Source organism: Calidris pugnax, unplaced genomic scaffold (assembly GCF_001431845.1).
Source record: "Calidris pugnax isolate Ruff unplaced genomic scaffold, ASM143184v1 scaffold18, whole genome shotgun sequence".
Taxonomy (NCBI): domain Eukaryota; kingdom Metazoa; phylum Chordata; class Aves; order Charadriiformes; family Scolopacidae; genus Calidris; species Calidris pugnax.
In genome coordinates, this window is record NW_015090812.1 from 19,637,462 (window position 1) to 19,651,415 (window position 13,954).

General features: G+C 40.7%; 3 protein-coding genes across 10 annotated transcripts in view; 1 reads left to right on the plus strand and 2 right to left on the minus strand.

Annotated features, from left to right (window-relative positions):
• Window positions 1-3,346, minus strand: part of CDC14A (cell division cycle 14A) — a 61,211-nt gene extending 57,865 nt beyond the window's left edge. For 2 of the 5 annotated variants that reach the window (XM_014939250.1, XM_014939248.1), the window contains exons 1-2: window positions 2,575-2,996; window positions 1,909-1,999 (exon numbers count right to left, since the gene is read on the minus strand). In XM_014939250.1, the coding sequence (XP_014794736.1) occupies window positions 1,909-1,999; window positions 2,575-2,680 (197 nt within the window). In that variant the 5' untranslated portion in view covers window positions 2,681-2,996. Of the gene's footprint in view, window positions 1-1,908; window positions 2,000-2,574; window positions 2,999-3,227 lie in introns of those variants that run through there. The other 3 variants (XM_014939251.1, XM_014939252.1, XM_014939249.1) reach the window with 3 other exon arrangements.
• A 2,780-nt stretch (window positions 3,347-6,126) lies between these two features.
• The window catches only part of EXTL2 (exostosin-like glycosyltransferase 2), an 8,540-nt gene continuing 712 nt past the window's right edge, over window positions 6,127-13,954 (minus strand). For 2 of the 4 annotated variants that reach the window (XM_014939253.1, XM_014939254.1), the window contains exons 2-5: window positions 12,508-12,578; window positions 10,810-11,237; window positions 9,368-9,438; window positions 6,127-8,773 (exon numbers count right to left, since the gene is read on the minus strand). In XM_014939253.1, the coding sequence (XP_014794739.1) occupies window positions 8,282-8,773; window positions 9,368-9,438; window positions 10,810-11,237; window positions 12,508-12,512 (996 nt within the window). In that variant the 5' untranslated portion in view covers window positions 12,513-12,578 and the 3' untranslated portion in view covers window positions 6,127-8,281. Of the gene's footprint in view, window positions 8,774-9,367; window positions 9,439-10,158; window positions 10,260-10,809; window positions 11,238-12,507; window positions 12,579-13,954 lie in introns of those variants that run through there. The other 2 variants (XR_001411642.1, XR_001411643.1) reach the window with 2 other exon arrangements.
• The window catches only part of SLC30A7 (solute carrier family 30 (zinc transporter), member 7), a 30,827-nt gene continuing 30,543 nt past the window's right edge, over window positions 13,671-13,954 (plus strand). The window contains exon 1 of the mRNA XM_014938966.1: window positions 13,671-13,703. Coding sequence (XP_014794452.1) covers window positions 13,671-13,703 — 33 coding nt within the window. The remainder of the gene's footprint in view (window positions 13,704-13,954) is intronic.

Consider the following 13,954-nt stretch of genomic DNA (forward strand, 5'->3'; position numbering starts at 1 on the left):
GTAAGTTTAGCACTGTTATATAAAAGAGTTAGGTTATTACACAAAATTCATTCATATCACCTGGTAACTGTCAATTTCTACCTCATACAATGTTTTAGCAATTTATTTGAGAGTACAAAAAGGAGAGTACTATTACAGTATCAAATATAGGATGATAACTTTAAAAAAGGCCAAATAGATTAGGAACTGTGAAGTCAGAAAATAAACCATGAGTTACATCCCCAAAGTCTTCAGATGTGCCCTAGAAGATAAAGGAAACCACTTCCTTTCATTATCTCATAGTTTATCTGCTATCAAGTTACACCCTGGTACGTGGTTAACAGGTAATTGGGTTAAGGGCTATACATACAGAATTTCCTTTATACATGTTCAAGAAAGTTACTTTCTCCCCCCCTCCAATTTCCCCATTTTATTTATTTTTTTTTTTTTTTCAAATATGATACTGTCCTCACTCAGAATACCCCAGTTACAGTCCTTGATTAGAACAATCATCTGTAACTAACACAGTATGGAAATGCTCTCCCTTCCCACTCCCAAGACCAAATCCTTCATAAGATTCCTTCAACCTTCCTAGAAGTATATTAAGAATTAGAAAGAAAACACCTCAGGACAAGCATAACATAGAAGTCTTAGAAGACATAAAAGATCAATTTTTTCTTTCATTAAAGAAAAGTAGAACATATTCATGCAACACAAATTGCTTAGGATCTTCTCCAGTTGAATTCTGCTTTTAATATTAGGTCAAGCTTGCCTTAGGGTACTCCTGAGGTCCCTTCCAACCTAAATTAGCTAATGATCATTACAGAACCTACTCCCTACCCAAGCAGTTAATTACAAGAGTCAGCTTTAGAAATGAATCATTGGTAACTCCACTCGAAGACACACAGCTCAGATAATGAAGACTTGAAAACATATGTAGAAAAGAAACCCCAAAACCATAAGCTGTGCACAGGAAGAACCTTGAAACCAAGGGGAAAAAAAAAATAATCAGTTTACACCTTCACAAAAGCAGTACTAAAGTCTCCAGAAAAGGGAAGGAAGAATGGCTGATGCTCACAAGGTTTTCAATTCACATGGAAAGAAAGTTATATTTAACATAACACCACATTTTTTATTTCCCTTGTACTGCAGCAAGCCCCTTGTCAAACGGCTAGATACAGCACCACAGATGAAACAGTTTGTTTGGAAACGCAGGGTAGAGCGACTAAATTTTAACCACAGCATGGAGCAATTCCTTTATGTGTTTAATGTATTTTATGTCCTTTAATAGCATTCACAACTATAGTCAATTTCACTGTTGACATTTTATGTGCTGTCAGTGTCTTCCAAATGCATGAAGCTTTTACTTCACAGAAAACGCTTTCTGGTTTTCTAAAGCTACAAGATACAACAGGAAGTGCTCTCGCAAAACCTTCTGCAGACTTACAAAAAAAAAAGTTGCAGATGTTCTACAAAAGCACATTTAAGCTTTGCATTCTTATGATTCTGGATAAACGGTGATGGTTTCATACTCTCTGTATAGGAAAATAAAACAAACTATTGTTTCATCCATTCATACCAAACAATAGTCTTCTATTTAAGACACCATTTAATAAGATGCAATTAGTCTTAAGAGATCTTCTCCACCTTATAAACAAATCTTACAAAGCTCAGATATCTTTCCCCTAGCTCAACCACAACTTAAGACATAACTGGTCTTGTAGCTGTTTCTGGGTTTTTTAAAACAGCAACCTTGTTAAACTAGTTTCAGCTAATGTATAAATATAACCAGGCTAACTTTACACTCATGCTTTGCGCAAGTAGCTAAACGGGGCAAAAATATTCTGTATAAAAGTATTAAAAGTGCGTTGGGAAGAACCCCGGGTGATCGCTTTGAGCATGCAAAACACAACAGATCGCAACACTTACTTTTCATAGACCAGCTCCTCATCAGTGCAGAAGTAGTGGGTATTTACGGTACTTTTCGGTTTATTTCGCAAAGTGGCGAAGTACAACCGATCTGAAAGACAGATTGGGACAACAGCGTCGGACTGGCAAACCTCGGTCGCCTGACCGCTTCCCCACGGCAACGCCTGTCACCCCGCCGGCGGCACGGCACCCCGCCGGCTGTCCCGTCCCGCCCCGCCGCGGCCCGGCAGCGGAAGAGCCGCGGCTGAGCCTTTTTCTCCTGCGTGGGAGCCGGCGGGAGCGCCGGTGCCCGTTCCACCCACGGGCCCTGCCCACGGGGCAGCCCCAGACACCCCTCGGGAGGGACCGGAGCGGGGTGGGGGGGTACTTCTCACCCAGAACGCCGCCGCACATAGCAACAGGTGCCGGCCCCGCTTCTTACCGGAAAAACAGGAGGAAGGAACCGCTTTGGCGTGCCCCGCGGCGGCCGAGGGGCAGGCAACCCGCGGGAACCGCAAGGCGAGGGGGGCCGCAGCCCAGCCGGGCACGCAGCAAAGCCCACGGAGCCGGGGAGGGAGACGGGGAGGACGGGAAAGAAGCTAGCGTGTCTCCTCTCTTGAGGGAGGCTCCGGCGAGCGGGACCCCCCGCGGCCGGGGGACAGGGAGGGCTCCCCGGCCCTTTCTCACCTTTCACGAACTCCGAGGCTCCCCCCAGCACTTCGGAGGCGGCTGCCGCCGGCTCCATCTTAAACAGGGCGCGGAAGAGCGAGGTGCGGTGCGTCTCCGAACTCATGGTGCCGCCGGGCAGCCCCGGAGGGGCCGGGGCGCGCTCGCTGGGAAGCCACCCGCCGCCCGGAGGGGCCGCCCGCTAAGGGCCAGGCTGCTGGGAGCGCCGCTGCCGCAGCCCGCATAGGAACGGGAGCGGAGACGAGAACTAGCTCCGGGACACGGCGAGCCGCCGAGCGGGCTGGCGAACGCCCGCAGAGACTTTCTGCTCCACCCCGCCCCCAGCCAGGAGACGCCCCCGGATAAAGAGGCAGCGGGCGGTTACCAGGCGACCGGCGGCGCTCTGGCAACCGCTTCGCCGAGCCTTTGTTTCGCCCGGCCCGGGGCCGAGGCGTACGACTGACCGGCCCCCACTCCCGCCCCCGCCCCGGGTCCGGCAGCCCCGCCCTCCGCCTCAGCGCCTCGCCACCGGGCGGGCAGCCCGCCAGCGCCCCGGCTCCGCCAGGCAGCCGCTTTGCACCCGGCACAGCCCCGCCCTCCGCCTCAGCCGGGCTCGCACGCCCACCTCCCGCCGGAGCACGGCCCCCTCCGCGCCCGGGCAGCGCCTCCTTTACCTCTCGCCCGAGGCGAAGCGCCCCACGGAGACAGAGCGGGTCTTGTGGTGCGGCTCGCCGGGAGGCGGACCTGAGCCGCAGCCGGCACCTCACCAACGCAGGTCTAGCTCGGGGAGGAGGTGAGCGGGCCGGGCAGGACGGCCCCTCAGGGCAGCAGGGAGGCGCCGCACCGGCGGAGCTCCCTCTCCGCGACCCGGGACACTTATTCGCGCGGGGCCCAGCCCGGTCCGCCACCAGCGTTTTTCCTGATAGACAAGTCGACCCACCAATCAAAAGCCGCCTTCTCACGACTCCAGCCAATGAGCGAACGGTGCCTGGTGAAGAGGGGGCGGTTGCCGGGCGCAGCCTTCGAGCGGGGCTCCCCTCAGCACAGCCTGGGCACCCTCCGTCCGGCGGCCGCCGCCTCTCTTGCCGCCCGTTGGGGTTCCTGTCATCGGCTGGGCCTTCCCTCCCTCAGACGAGGGTGAGTTTCGTCTGCCGGGCAGCGTTGTGAGCTGTGGAGAACTGAGGGGAAGATCTCGGGGAAGCCGCTGAAGGGACGGGGCGGCCCCCTGTGCACGAAGCGGGCTCCCGCTCTGCCCGAGGAGGCATCTGTCTGGCGGTGAAGGGTTTCACACGTGTTTCTGAAGCTCTCCTAAAACTACACAAATTTACTTGTAGCTTGATGTTTTTTTAAAAAAGTGAAAGGTTAGCTTTCTGGTAGTTCATTGCAGAAGCTGAATTAGCTTGTAGTCTGCGATTAACTTACTGCCAAAGACATAGAAGCGTTAAAAGCGTTGGAAATGTCTTTCTTCTATCAACCTCCCCTTTAAAAGGAAATAGTAAGTACCAAACAGAGCAGACGACCCATCTCGGTTTTACAACTAAACAAACAAAAGTTTGCAAAGGGGAGGTACCTTGAGGAGCAAAAAAAAAAGTTATTTTTCCTCAAAACAAAAACTCCACCATTGAAACACCTTAAAAAGACAAAGCAATATGCAGCCCTGAGGCCCACGTTATTATCAGCATGTTTTCCTAACACTATAAATAACCTGCTCTAACTACCTGTCCATATAATTAATTCTAGTGTCCCTGGAGATAAGGCTAAACACGAGTGTGACTTTCAACTCCTCAATTTTTAATCTCACTGGATAACCTTTAAAGCCTTACAAATATGCTGAAGTACTACAGAAAATACTTCTCTGGTGCAACTGTTTTACAGTTGCTTATTTTTGGTATTGGCTCTAATAATTTGTACCTGTGTTCTTAAATTCCTCTTATTTCCTTTTTTTTCATAGCTCCAGAGCTAGTATTCCTAAATATGACTCTCTTTGGGCCCAGTCCTGTGATTTTAGGTAAGAAACCTTGTTCTCAGTATTAAGTACTATTTCATACAAGATGCTTGCAAGACTGAGCCCATAGTCTTCTGTAACAGCAAATTAAATAAAGGTTATTGGACGGTACTTGCTTTTCATGGAAATCAACGTATTTATCTTTTTCTATATTGTTCTGCATGACTTTCACTTGTATTGTACTTAACCCTTAATTAAATTAAATATTCCACTTTTTATTTACAAGCAATTCTCTAAGGAGTGACATATCCTATGTAAGAGAGGAGGTCCAGAACCATGTGGTTTTTTAAACACCTTTTTTTACTCAACCTTTCACTACAGTTCAATGTTATATAGATTTCTAAGCCTGTGCTGCACTCTGCTTGAGGGTAGCTTGTATGAGCATACTCAGGTTAGCTTGAACTAAGGTATCTTGGGCAACAGAAGCAAAGATGGAGCAGTGTAACAGGGCAGCTATCCAGTATCTAGAACCCCAGGTACATAGTTTCTGTTAAAGCCTATTATTTGTAAATCCACCTAGCTAGGCTGGTGAATCTAGGGCATAAACATGACTAGAAACTGAAGCCTCACTGTCAAATGTTGTTTGTATACTGGTTATATACCTTTTGCAAAATTACAAATGTTATTTTTGTTGCTTGCAAGTTCTCATTTGTCAAAATTAGCTACAGCCTTTGTAAGCATAGAAAATACTTATAATAATCTTTCTCTTCTTCCCTGTAAAAAATATGTACAAAATAACCTCCACGTTTTTTCAGTTCCAGTATGATTATCTAATGAATTTCATCTTGTAAAACTTCTAATTTTAAGAATGTTTTCCCTCATACAATTTTCTTATTATAATCAGTTCCAATTACTATTTTTAACGTTTGATGATATCAAATATCAAGACTACAGTGACATCTTGTGGCATTTTTTAAGCACAGGTAAAGAAGCAATTTTCCTGTGGTCCTGTTGCATCATTTTAAGACTATATCCAGATTTTTCAACTGTGATTTTTAAAATATATCCTTTAGATAACATTTTTAAAATCCTGTGTTGCATAAACATTAATTTCTACAGAACATTCAGAAGTGGTGTTTACACTCCAAAATATTTCCAAATGACATCTAATTACCATCCAAATGATAATCTCTTAGAAGAAATCATCACATGCATATTATTTCATTAAAAACATAAATTCTCAGTAATGTATTTCATTAAAGAATCTTAAGGGACTTTTATAACCATCAAGGGATAAAAAGTTACCAGCCTTAAAAACAAAAAACAAATGAAAAAAAATCAACAAGACCCATTTGGTTCCTAAGCACAATGAGTTATGGCTACAGCTGAAGTCTTATCTTTGAATTTTCTTTGCTCTCTAAGCCTAACTGCTTAAGACTGTGGTTTTTGATAGCTTTTTTTCCCTCATGAGTGGGCCTTACCTAATTTAAGTGAATGCATGTGCCAACAACTACACGTTTTTTAAAAAAATGAAGTCCTGGTGCTCCTCATCTGTATGCAAAAGCTTACTTTAGACATCTAACACTTAAAAACTTCAGTAAATAATCTGAAAATAGATACACCACCGATCTGTTTTACGTATTTTATTTGACAATGATACAAATTCAATTTACCAGTATAATAAAAGCTTGTTCTATTAATTCTTTCACTTATACAGAATAATAAGAAAAAAACAAAAAACAAACCCAACCCAAAACAATGCCTTGCCTCCATAAAGAACCCAATACTAAGATTTGGCTGAGCTGACAGTTCATTTCACATTTTAAAAGTAAGGTAAACAACATCTGTGAGTCTTCACAATTCTAGTTGATACTGCACAGAACAGAATTTACAGAAGACCAGTAAGTAAATGAAATGCACTAAATACCACTAGGAAAGTTGCATTTCTGGAAAGATCATAGACCTGCTTGTATACTAATCATCGCTACAGCACAATAATTAAAAAACTATTTTTCACTATTACAACAAAATTAAGCAGACTTTACATTGCCATTTTAAGATTCTGGCCTTGAAATCTTGCAAAAGTACGAGGAAGACTTCACTGAACAGAAACCAAATCCCTTAACAGTGATAGAACAAAGGAAAAGATTCCTCCATTCCCCCAAAGACTCACACCCAGAATCAGCCCTGCTGTAAAGACCTTGTCACATTTTTCAATCACCTTTTGTTCAGCTAACTTACTACAAAAAAATTATAAAATTATACACCATTTGTGCATACACCATTTCTGTACTAGGTATTAGCTGTTATGGATTGCCCATAGATACCTTTGAACTGATACTAAAAACCAATTAAAAGCTGATGCAGGTGAAACTAAATCTACTTCGGATGCCAAATTGGATTCCTCTCTGTGATCCAGGAAAATCACTGTCTTTTGTTCTTTCCTCCGTACCACAAAGATGTCCTGTAACTGCAATGGAACGGGTTTGTTGTGTCTATGTTAACAAGCTTCCAGAACTGCAGAGTCCCAGTCTAACAAAAGCTGTTAATAGCACTGTTTCTTGCTATATAGACAAAGCCAGGGAATTTAGAGACTAGTAACAGTCCAGCCCTGTCAAATATCACTGTACCTTAAAGTACTTTTCTTTATAATGCTTTACCCATTCATTGCACATTTTAAGTCCGTTGTCATAGCCACCAAAAACACAGATGAAAGGAACCCAAAGTAAAGTAAATACTCATTTGAACAAGTAGTTAAAAAAAAAAACAAAAAACCAGTAAACCTGTAATATTACAAAATATACACTCTGCAATAAATGTAGAACAGCTTGCTCTTATTAGGAACTGTAAATAAGATATTTTTTAAGAGTGGGGATTTTCTTGGGCACATTTTTGTAACAATGTACATGCAAAATATAAAAATAAAACTAAGTACTAAATAGATTATTAATAAGTAGTATCCCTTCCATTTCTTCTGGCTGTTTATGTAAGTTTCATATTTCATGTATTTGTATTTCTTACATTTCCCACAGCTAGGTTTTACTTTTCAGTTGCTTGCAATGTTTCAGCAATTCTAGACAAATTCACAATAGGAAAAAAGCCACATCAGATCTTTTTCTACTATCTCAGCAGTAGTGGATATTGTAGGCAATGGTTTTAGGACTCTCTGAGATCAAAGTGAGGTACTATTTTCTGGCTTGCTTTCATAGCAGCTTCGGGAACATCTCAGAATACAGAATAGCTTATATACATACTTCAGAGGGGGTTTGTACAGGAGCCTAGAAGCCTGGCCAACAGTTCACTGTAGCCCTTCTACAGTATCACTGGGACCTAGGTAGGAGGTGGTGAGGAGAGGAGCAGGAAGGCAAGGAAGCATCTCAACGTATAACTACCAAAAATATGCCTAGGCCTCATTTGACTAGGTATACATATTTAAAAACAAAGTAAGTCAAACCGTAAGCACTGGAAGGTTGGAGTGCATTTTTGCCTGCATGTTTCTGAAGAACTGGCCTAATTAACTGTAATAGCTTTACAGGTGTTAAGGAAAGAGGATGATTTTACCACAGCTAAATATTAGCATATATTCTTTAAATTTTCTCACAATTTACCTTGGAGAATTAGTAAGAAAGGGGAAAAGAAAACCAACATAAAAAGCCAAATGAAAAAAATTCAGAGGCTACAAATGAGGATGGCCAAGATGCAGTAATTACACCTTCTTTTCTCCTTGAACTCAGTACAATTCACTGAGTATTGTTTAACATTTAACCACTTAAATTCATTGGCTTACATTTTATTTTTGTGATTGGCATAGTTAGGAAAACCAAACTGAGAAATCATGATATTAGAATATTTTAAAGGCATGCCATCATAAATATTAACCAGTTTATTTACACAGTAAGATCTCTGTAACAAATGCTCTGCTCGGTGCCACATTCCAGAATAGCCACTGTTAGTGTCTTTTTCTAAATTTCTTATATCAACAGGCTTCACAAACACTCCTGAAGGCTTTCCAGTATGCTTGGCTACCAGAAAATTCATGGCTATATCATCGCAATTTTGAGTTTCATCTATTAAGGTGTAAACAGCTTCCGGCTGTCTCTGAAAGTCTTCTAAATACCCACTGTGAAAAAACGCTGCACCAATAAGAACCATAGAATACTGATCTCCGTTGCCAAATCCGGGGTTCTGCAGTTCAAAGCTGCCGTAACTGTATACACCTGAAGGAGTAGAAATGTGCTTTCTAGGAACAAATCCCACTATATGCTCTGGAAATTGCTGAAAGAAAAAAGAAATTTAAAAAATGAGAACTAAGCCCACACTTTGAAATGTGTGTTAAGTCTCTTCATAAGAAAGATCTATGCTTTTCTTAAATGAGAGGAGAACAAGATTATTGCCAAGAAAGAATCAAATTGTTGGCATATGGTCCTTTGATCAGCATAAATGTTGCAATTAAATACAGTTTTGCAAAATGCATTTTGCAATATGACACAACATGCCTCATTCCACATCATGTAGTGCCAAGAAACATCTATCCACGATTTGCAACTGGGTATTGGGCACTTTTTACAATTTCTCTCAGAGAGAAAAAAACTGCACAATTTTGCTTTGCAGTGTACTATCAACTTAAATAAATTCAGCAGTTAGCAACTTCAGTGTTCATGTACAAGAAAAGTTAAAAATTTGAAAGCTATAGATTACAGGTATAGCTACTATTGAATAATATTTTTGCAACTTCTTCAGTCCTTCTAAAATTTAACTTTACAGCTAGAAAATCAGTGGTAAAACATTATGATACAATATTACTCTAATTAAAACCATTAATCTCAATTGTAACTCACAAATACTACCGGCCAAGGTGCAAAACATTACCTGCCAAACAGAAAAGGCAAAAGCAAGGTCATGAGCACTGACTAGTGTGTCATCATCCATCATTAAAACAGCTGAAGAGAGGAAAAAGAAAAAAAGAAAAACTTTTAAACTTATCAAAAGATTAAATACATGTGTATGCAGCACAGCATTTGACAAATTAGCTGTGAAACTTCTATAACCATTACACTGTACTGCAGAACTGAATTGTAATTCCTTGAAAGCAGATTGAGAAAACATATTCAGATTTCAGTGCAAAAGCAAGGCTGCAGCTTTGTGGTAACTGGAAGCAAACCTAAGTTTTAGATTATTTGCCACACTGTAACAAAACTCAGCAACCTCTGATGATCTATAGCGTAGCTGGACACGTGTGTTAGAAAACTTGTCGTGTTTGGTGAAGCAACTTTCTACTAAAATTATGGAAAACCACAACTAAAGAGTTTGATACTATTCTTTAGCATATGAGATTAGTATAAAAATTTACCTATCTCCTCAGTACTTGCAAGTTCTAAATAAGCAAGTTCTAATAACTAAGGGAACATTCAATATGTTTAACTACATGAGGAAGAATCATTGCCTTAAATTTTTGGCAAAAGTACTATCAGGAATTAGAAAAGAAAAGATATTCTTAGATCAGAACTCCAGAGGCTTTAAAGTTTTTAAAGTTTATAGTCAGAATATATCCTATTACAGTAAATAAAGCATTTAGGAAGTTGAAGTTTCTAATGTCTTCCTAGAAGTCATGGGGTTTGAGTAGCAAGGCATGTTAGGAAGGGGGCATTAAACAGAATTACCTTTATTAATCATGAGTAAGGTCAGGTCTGTAATGCAACATATGTGGGTTTTTTCCACTTGAAACAAACAGGGCTTATTGTTGTGCTTCTCCTGGAAAGAGCTTAGGAAGAATATTTAGATGAATACCCAAAAGACTGGGAAAAGATTCTTAAAAAGGATACATGATTTGAGATAGAAGGCCAGACAGTTAGGGAGGGAAGTTTCTCTGAAGAGCAGAACATGCTTGAGAACTTAGTCTTAAAATGAATGGATTAAATCAGGTCTTTACCAGATCATTTAAGTCCATATTAATGCAGAGACTCAACAAATACATGCAGTATGAATTTCAGTTTAGACTATAAAGGGAAGAGAGGCCGAACTACCTGTGTTTGTCTGACAAAGGAAATGGAGAACAGACACAGCAAAAGCCTATGAAATGTATTTGGCTTCCCTCTGTTTTTCCCTACTCTTCACTGGCAGCCTGTAGCCTGCTGCTGGTGGTGGTGTGCATCTCATAACATAGGTTTCTTCTACGCTACCCACATTCTATTAAGTGGCCCAACGGATCCATGGATTTATGACACAGTGTAACTCAAACCATCTCTCTTTTAGCATTCAGGATTTTAAGTATGAAAATAATATTAGTAGTAGCGATATGAAGTGCTGATTACCTTTTGTTTCCAGCTCAGGGAAATTCTGGAGTCTGTTCCTCATGCGATTTACGGTTTGAACTTTGAAGACAACAGGGACAGGATGAGGCCCCAAGGAATTCCACATTTCCTCTGGTATCTTCTCACCAATGTTGTTCCACACAACAATTACTTTATGTAGGTGGGGGATGGCCTGATAATGGTTTAAAAGCTTTAGCAGTAAGTCAGTTCTGTTATACGTCTGCATGATAAGAGTAAATGAATCCAAGGCAGACTGACTCTGGGTTTTTGCTTCCCTTCTCAAATGGGGCATTTTGTCATCTTTGATAGTGGGAAGCAAAGCTGTTAAAGCACCTGCCACAAGAAGCAAGACAATGATCACCACAGAAGTGAAGCGTAGTAGGCGGATTCCCATAACTCTTCCTGGAAGCTTACAGAAGTGAAGATACCTTTAAAGCAAGAAACAGGAAAGGAAAAGTGATTAATCCCATGTATGATTATCTCCCTCACTTGAGCAAAACTCCCACAATATTAAGTAGACTTTTGTTGAAGTAAATAAGTGAGGGGGATTTTAGGACTCAGGCCAATTACTTTCAACTATTAAGACAGATACTTCTGGTACTCAATTTTAGTATTTACTTGCTTTTCACTTTTTTTGGATAACTTTGAACTTCATTGTTCTGTGAAAATAAGTCTAGGGTAAATTTTTAAGGCGAGATTGTTCATCATCTCTTACGTTCTCAGTACTGCATTTCTGACTGAACATTTACATACCCCACCAAACCCATCCAGCTGAAATTAGATAACAAACTTGTATAGATTCATTATTTTCAGCACTGCAGGAGCTCTGCCTTAACCAGGAAACAAAAGGGAGAGAAGGTGCCCCCTCAAAAGCTCTGGCAGAAAGGAGGAAGTTAAATGCTCTTTTTTTCCTGTTGCTCAGGCATCGCGCACAGAAGGAATAATCTTTATCACTGATTTGCTGGACATTTTGCCCATAGTTTGTATATCTGCTGAATAATGGTTATTAATGTGGAAAATATGATTCTGATCATACTAACTGAGGCAATTAACACAAGTGGAGCAAAAGAAACTTGCCAAATGGCATAATGTAGGAATGCAACAACTTCAGTAACAGCTGGTCAACTACATCTAGAACTCAGTGGAAACTGGCAATGTCAGGTGATATGTTTCAGCTCACTGGAGGGGCAGCCTTAGGATAAGACAAGAGTTTCTGGATCCTCCTGGTTTTGGAACTAAACAGGAGTTCTTAAAAAGCACCTCCTACAAAGGTAGCCCAGACGTTCATGCCTTTTAGGTAGCACTCCCCATTCTCCAGACATTTATAAACTGTAATCTCAGCAGGATCCAGCAGCCACTACATTCCATAGTTTGCACTTTAAATGTGTCACCACATCTGTTCTTCCTCCTTTACTTGGAAGATTAGTATGAGCTGAATACAAGATGAATATTCTAAGCTTACTAAAAAGTCACTCATCCATACATATTACTCACGTTACTCCAATAGTAATTTTTATGCTTTCAGCAGGGAATTCTGATCAAATCAAGTGATGCAGGACAGCCCCATCAATTACAAAATTTCAGAGTATCTCTGTGTTTTTTTTCACAGAAATTTTGATAATTTTTTTCTACAGTGGATATACCACGCTTAAAAATACAAATTCAAATTACTTTAGTCTAAAAGACCTCTCAACTTACCTCATTGTTGCAAAGTAGGATGGTTTTCCCCCTCCTTGTTTTTACAGGACAGTTGTTTGTGATCTTTGAATCTGTTGGAAAGAAAAGGGACTCTATAACTGAAGATAACTAGTTATCCCACATGCTACCCAGCACTCTTTTACACGTAAACGTTCCTCTCAGTTGCTGCTTGATGTATGCATTCTTGGCAATTATGCAATCCCTTTTCCTATTGCTCAGTTGAATAATTGTCTCTGCCTTTCAATGAACACTCCAGAAAGTTATTCCACCAGTTGGTTAGAAAGCAAAGCACACCGTATGTCTCTGCTTGTAAAATTATTGCTTTGTACCAACTCAATGTCTATGTGTTCCATTCTTATAGGCAACTACAGAGATACAAGTACTCCAGAACCTCACAGTCTGTTGCTTTGTTCATCAGGCAACACTAAAGTACATATTTGGCTACCACAGTCAGGTGAGTAGTCCCAATAAAATTATTTTCTTACGTGGCTCACCCCTGTCAGCTTCCACTAAGCTTACAGATGTGTTAGAGGTTTAAGACACAACATTTTGTTCTTCCCATCCTGTGTCTATTAAGGCTCCTAGGTTGTTGGAGGGATTTTTGTTCTTTTAAAACTAGTTGAACAAAGAAAGGAAGGTTTTAATTTTGATTTAGGAATGGTACTGTAAAAGTTTAGAGAGCAAGAACTTGTATTTAATAACTGAACCTACTTCTTAAAAGTACAGAATTGCCAATTTTTGTGTATACCAATCTGAATATCCCCCTTCCCCCAGTTCTTCACAAATTTGATTTCTAGTTTTACCGCTGACTTATTTTGTGAGACTGGAGAGCTCGTTTAAGCTATTTCTGTAAGTTAATCACTTGTTTTGGTTGCTTCACTTTATAGGTGTAAAAAATGATGCCTGACTTCTAAAACTGATTGGCAGCATTTCTTAGTACCACCATATCTTGGTCATCCAAGCTTTTAAAAAGCTGAACCTTAGAGTCTCTTTCCCCAGTTGCAACCTAGACACAACAGTACTTACGAGCACTACTGTAACAATTAAGTAGTTAAAGTTTGAAAGCATACTTAAGGTGAAAGTATAAATGTTTACTGGGGTAATGAAACTTTGTGGCTTGCCATACATTCTTGCATTTACTCAATTGCATACAATAGACTGCAATGATAAGTAGGGATGATATTATTATATACTCTGTAAGTTAAATAAACATCGGTATAAAGTTGTTAGAATTAGCATCACGGCACATTCCAGTGAGAAAATCCCCGTCAGTTTTACCAATCAAGTTAGGAAATTGCAATGCGAGGTTTACCTCTTTAAAAAACGCTTACAATACCCCCCCATAGAGAGTACCTCTTCAAAACGAAATTGACGAAAATAAAACCCCTATGTCAAAATACAGTATTTTAATTCTCCCTCCCGACTCTAACAATTCCATGGCCCCAAG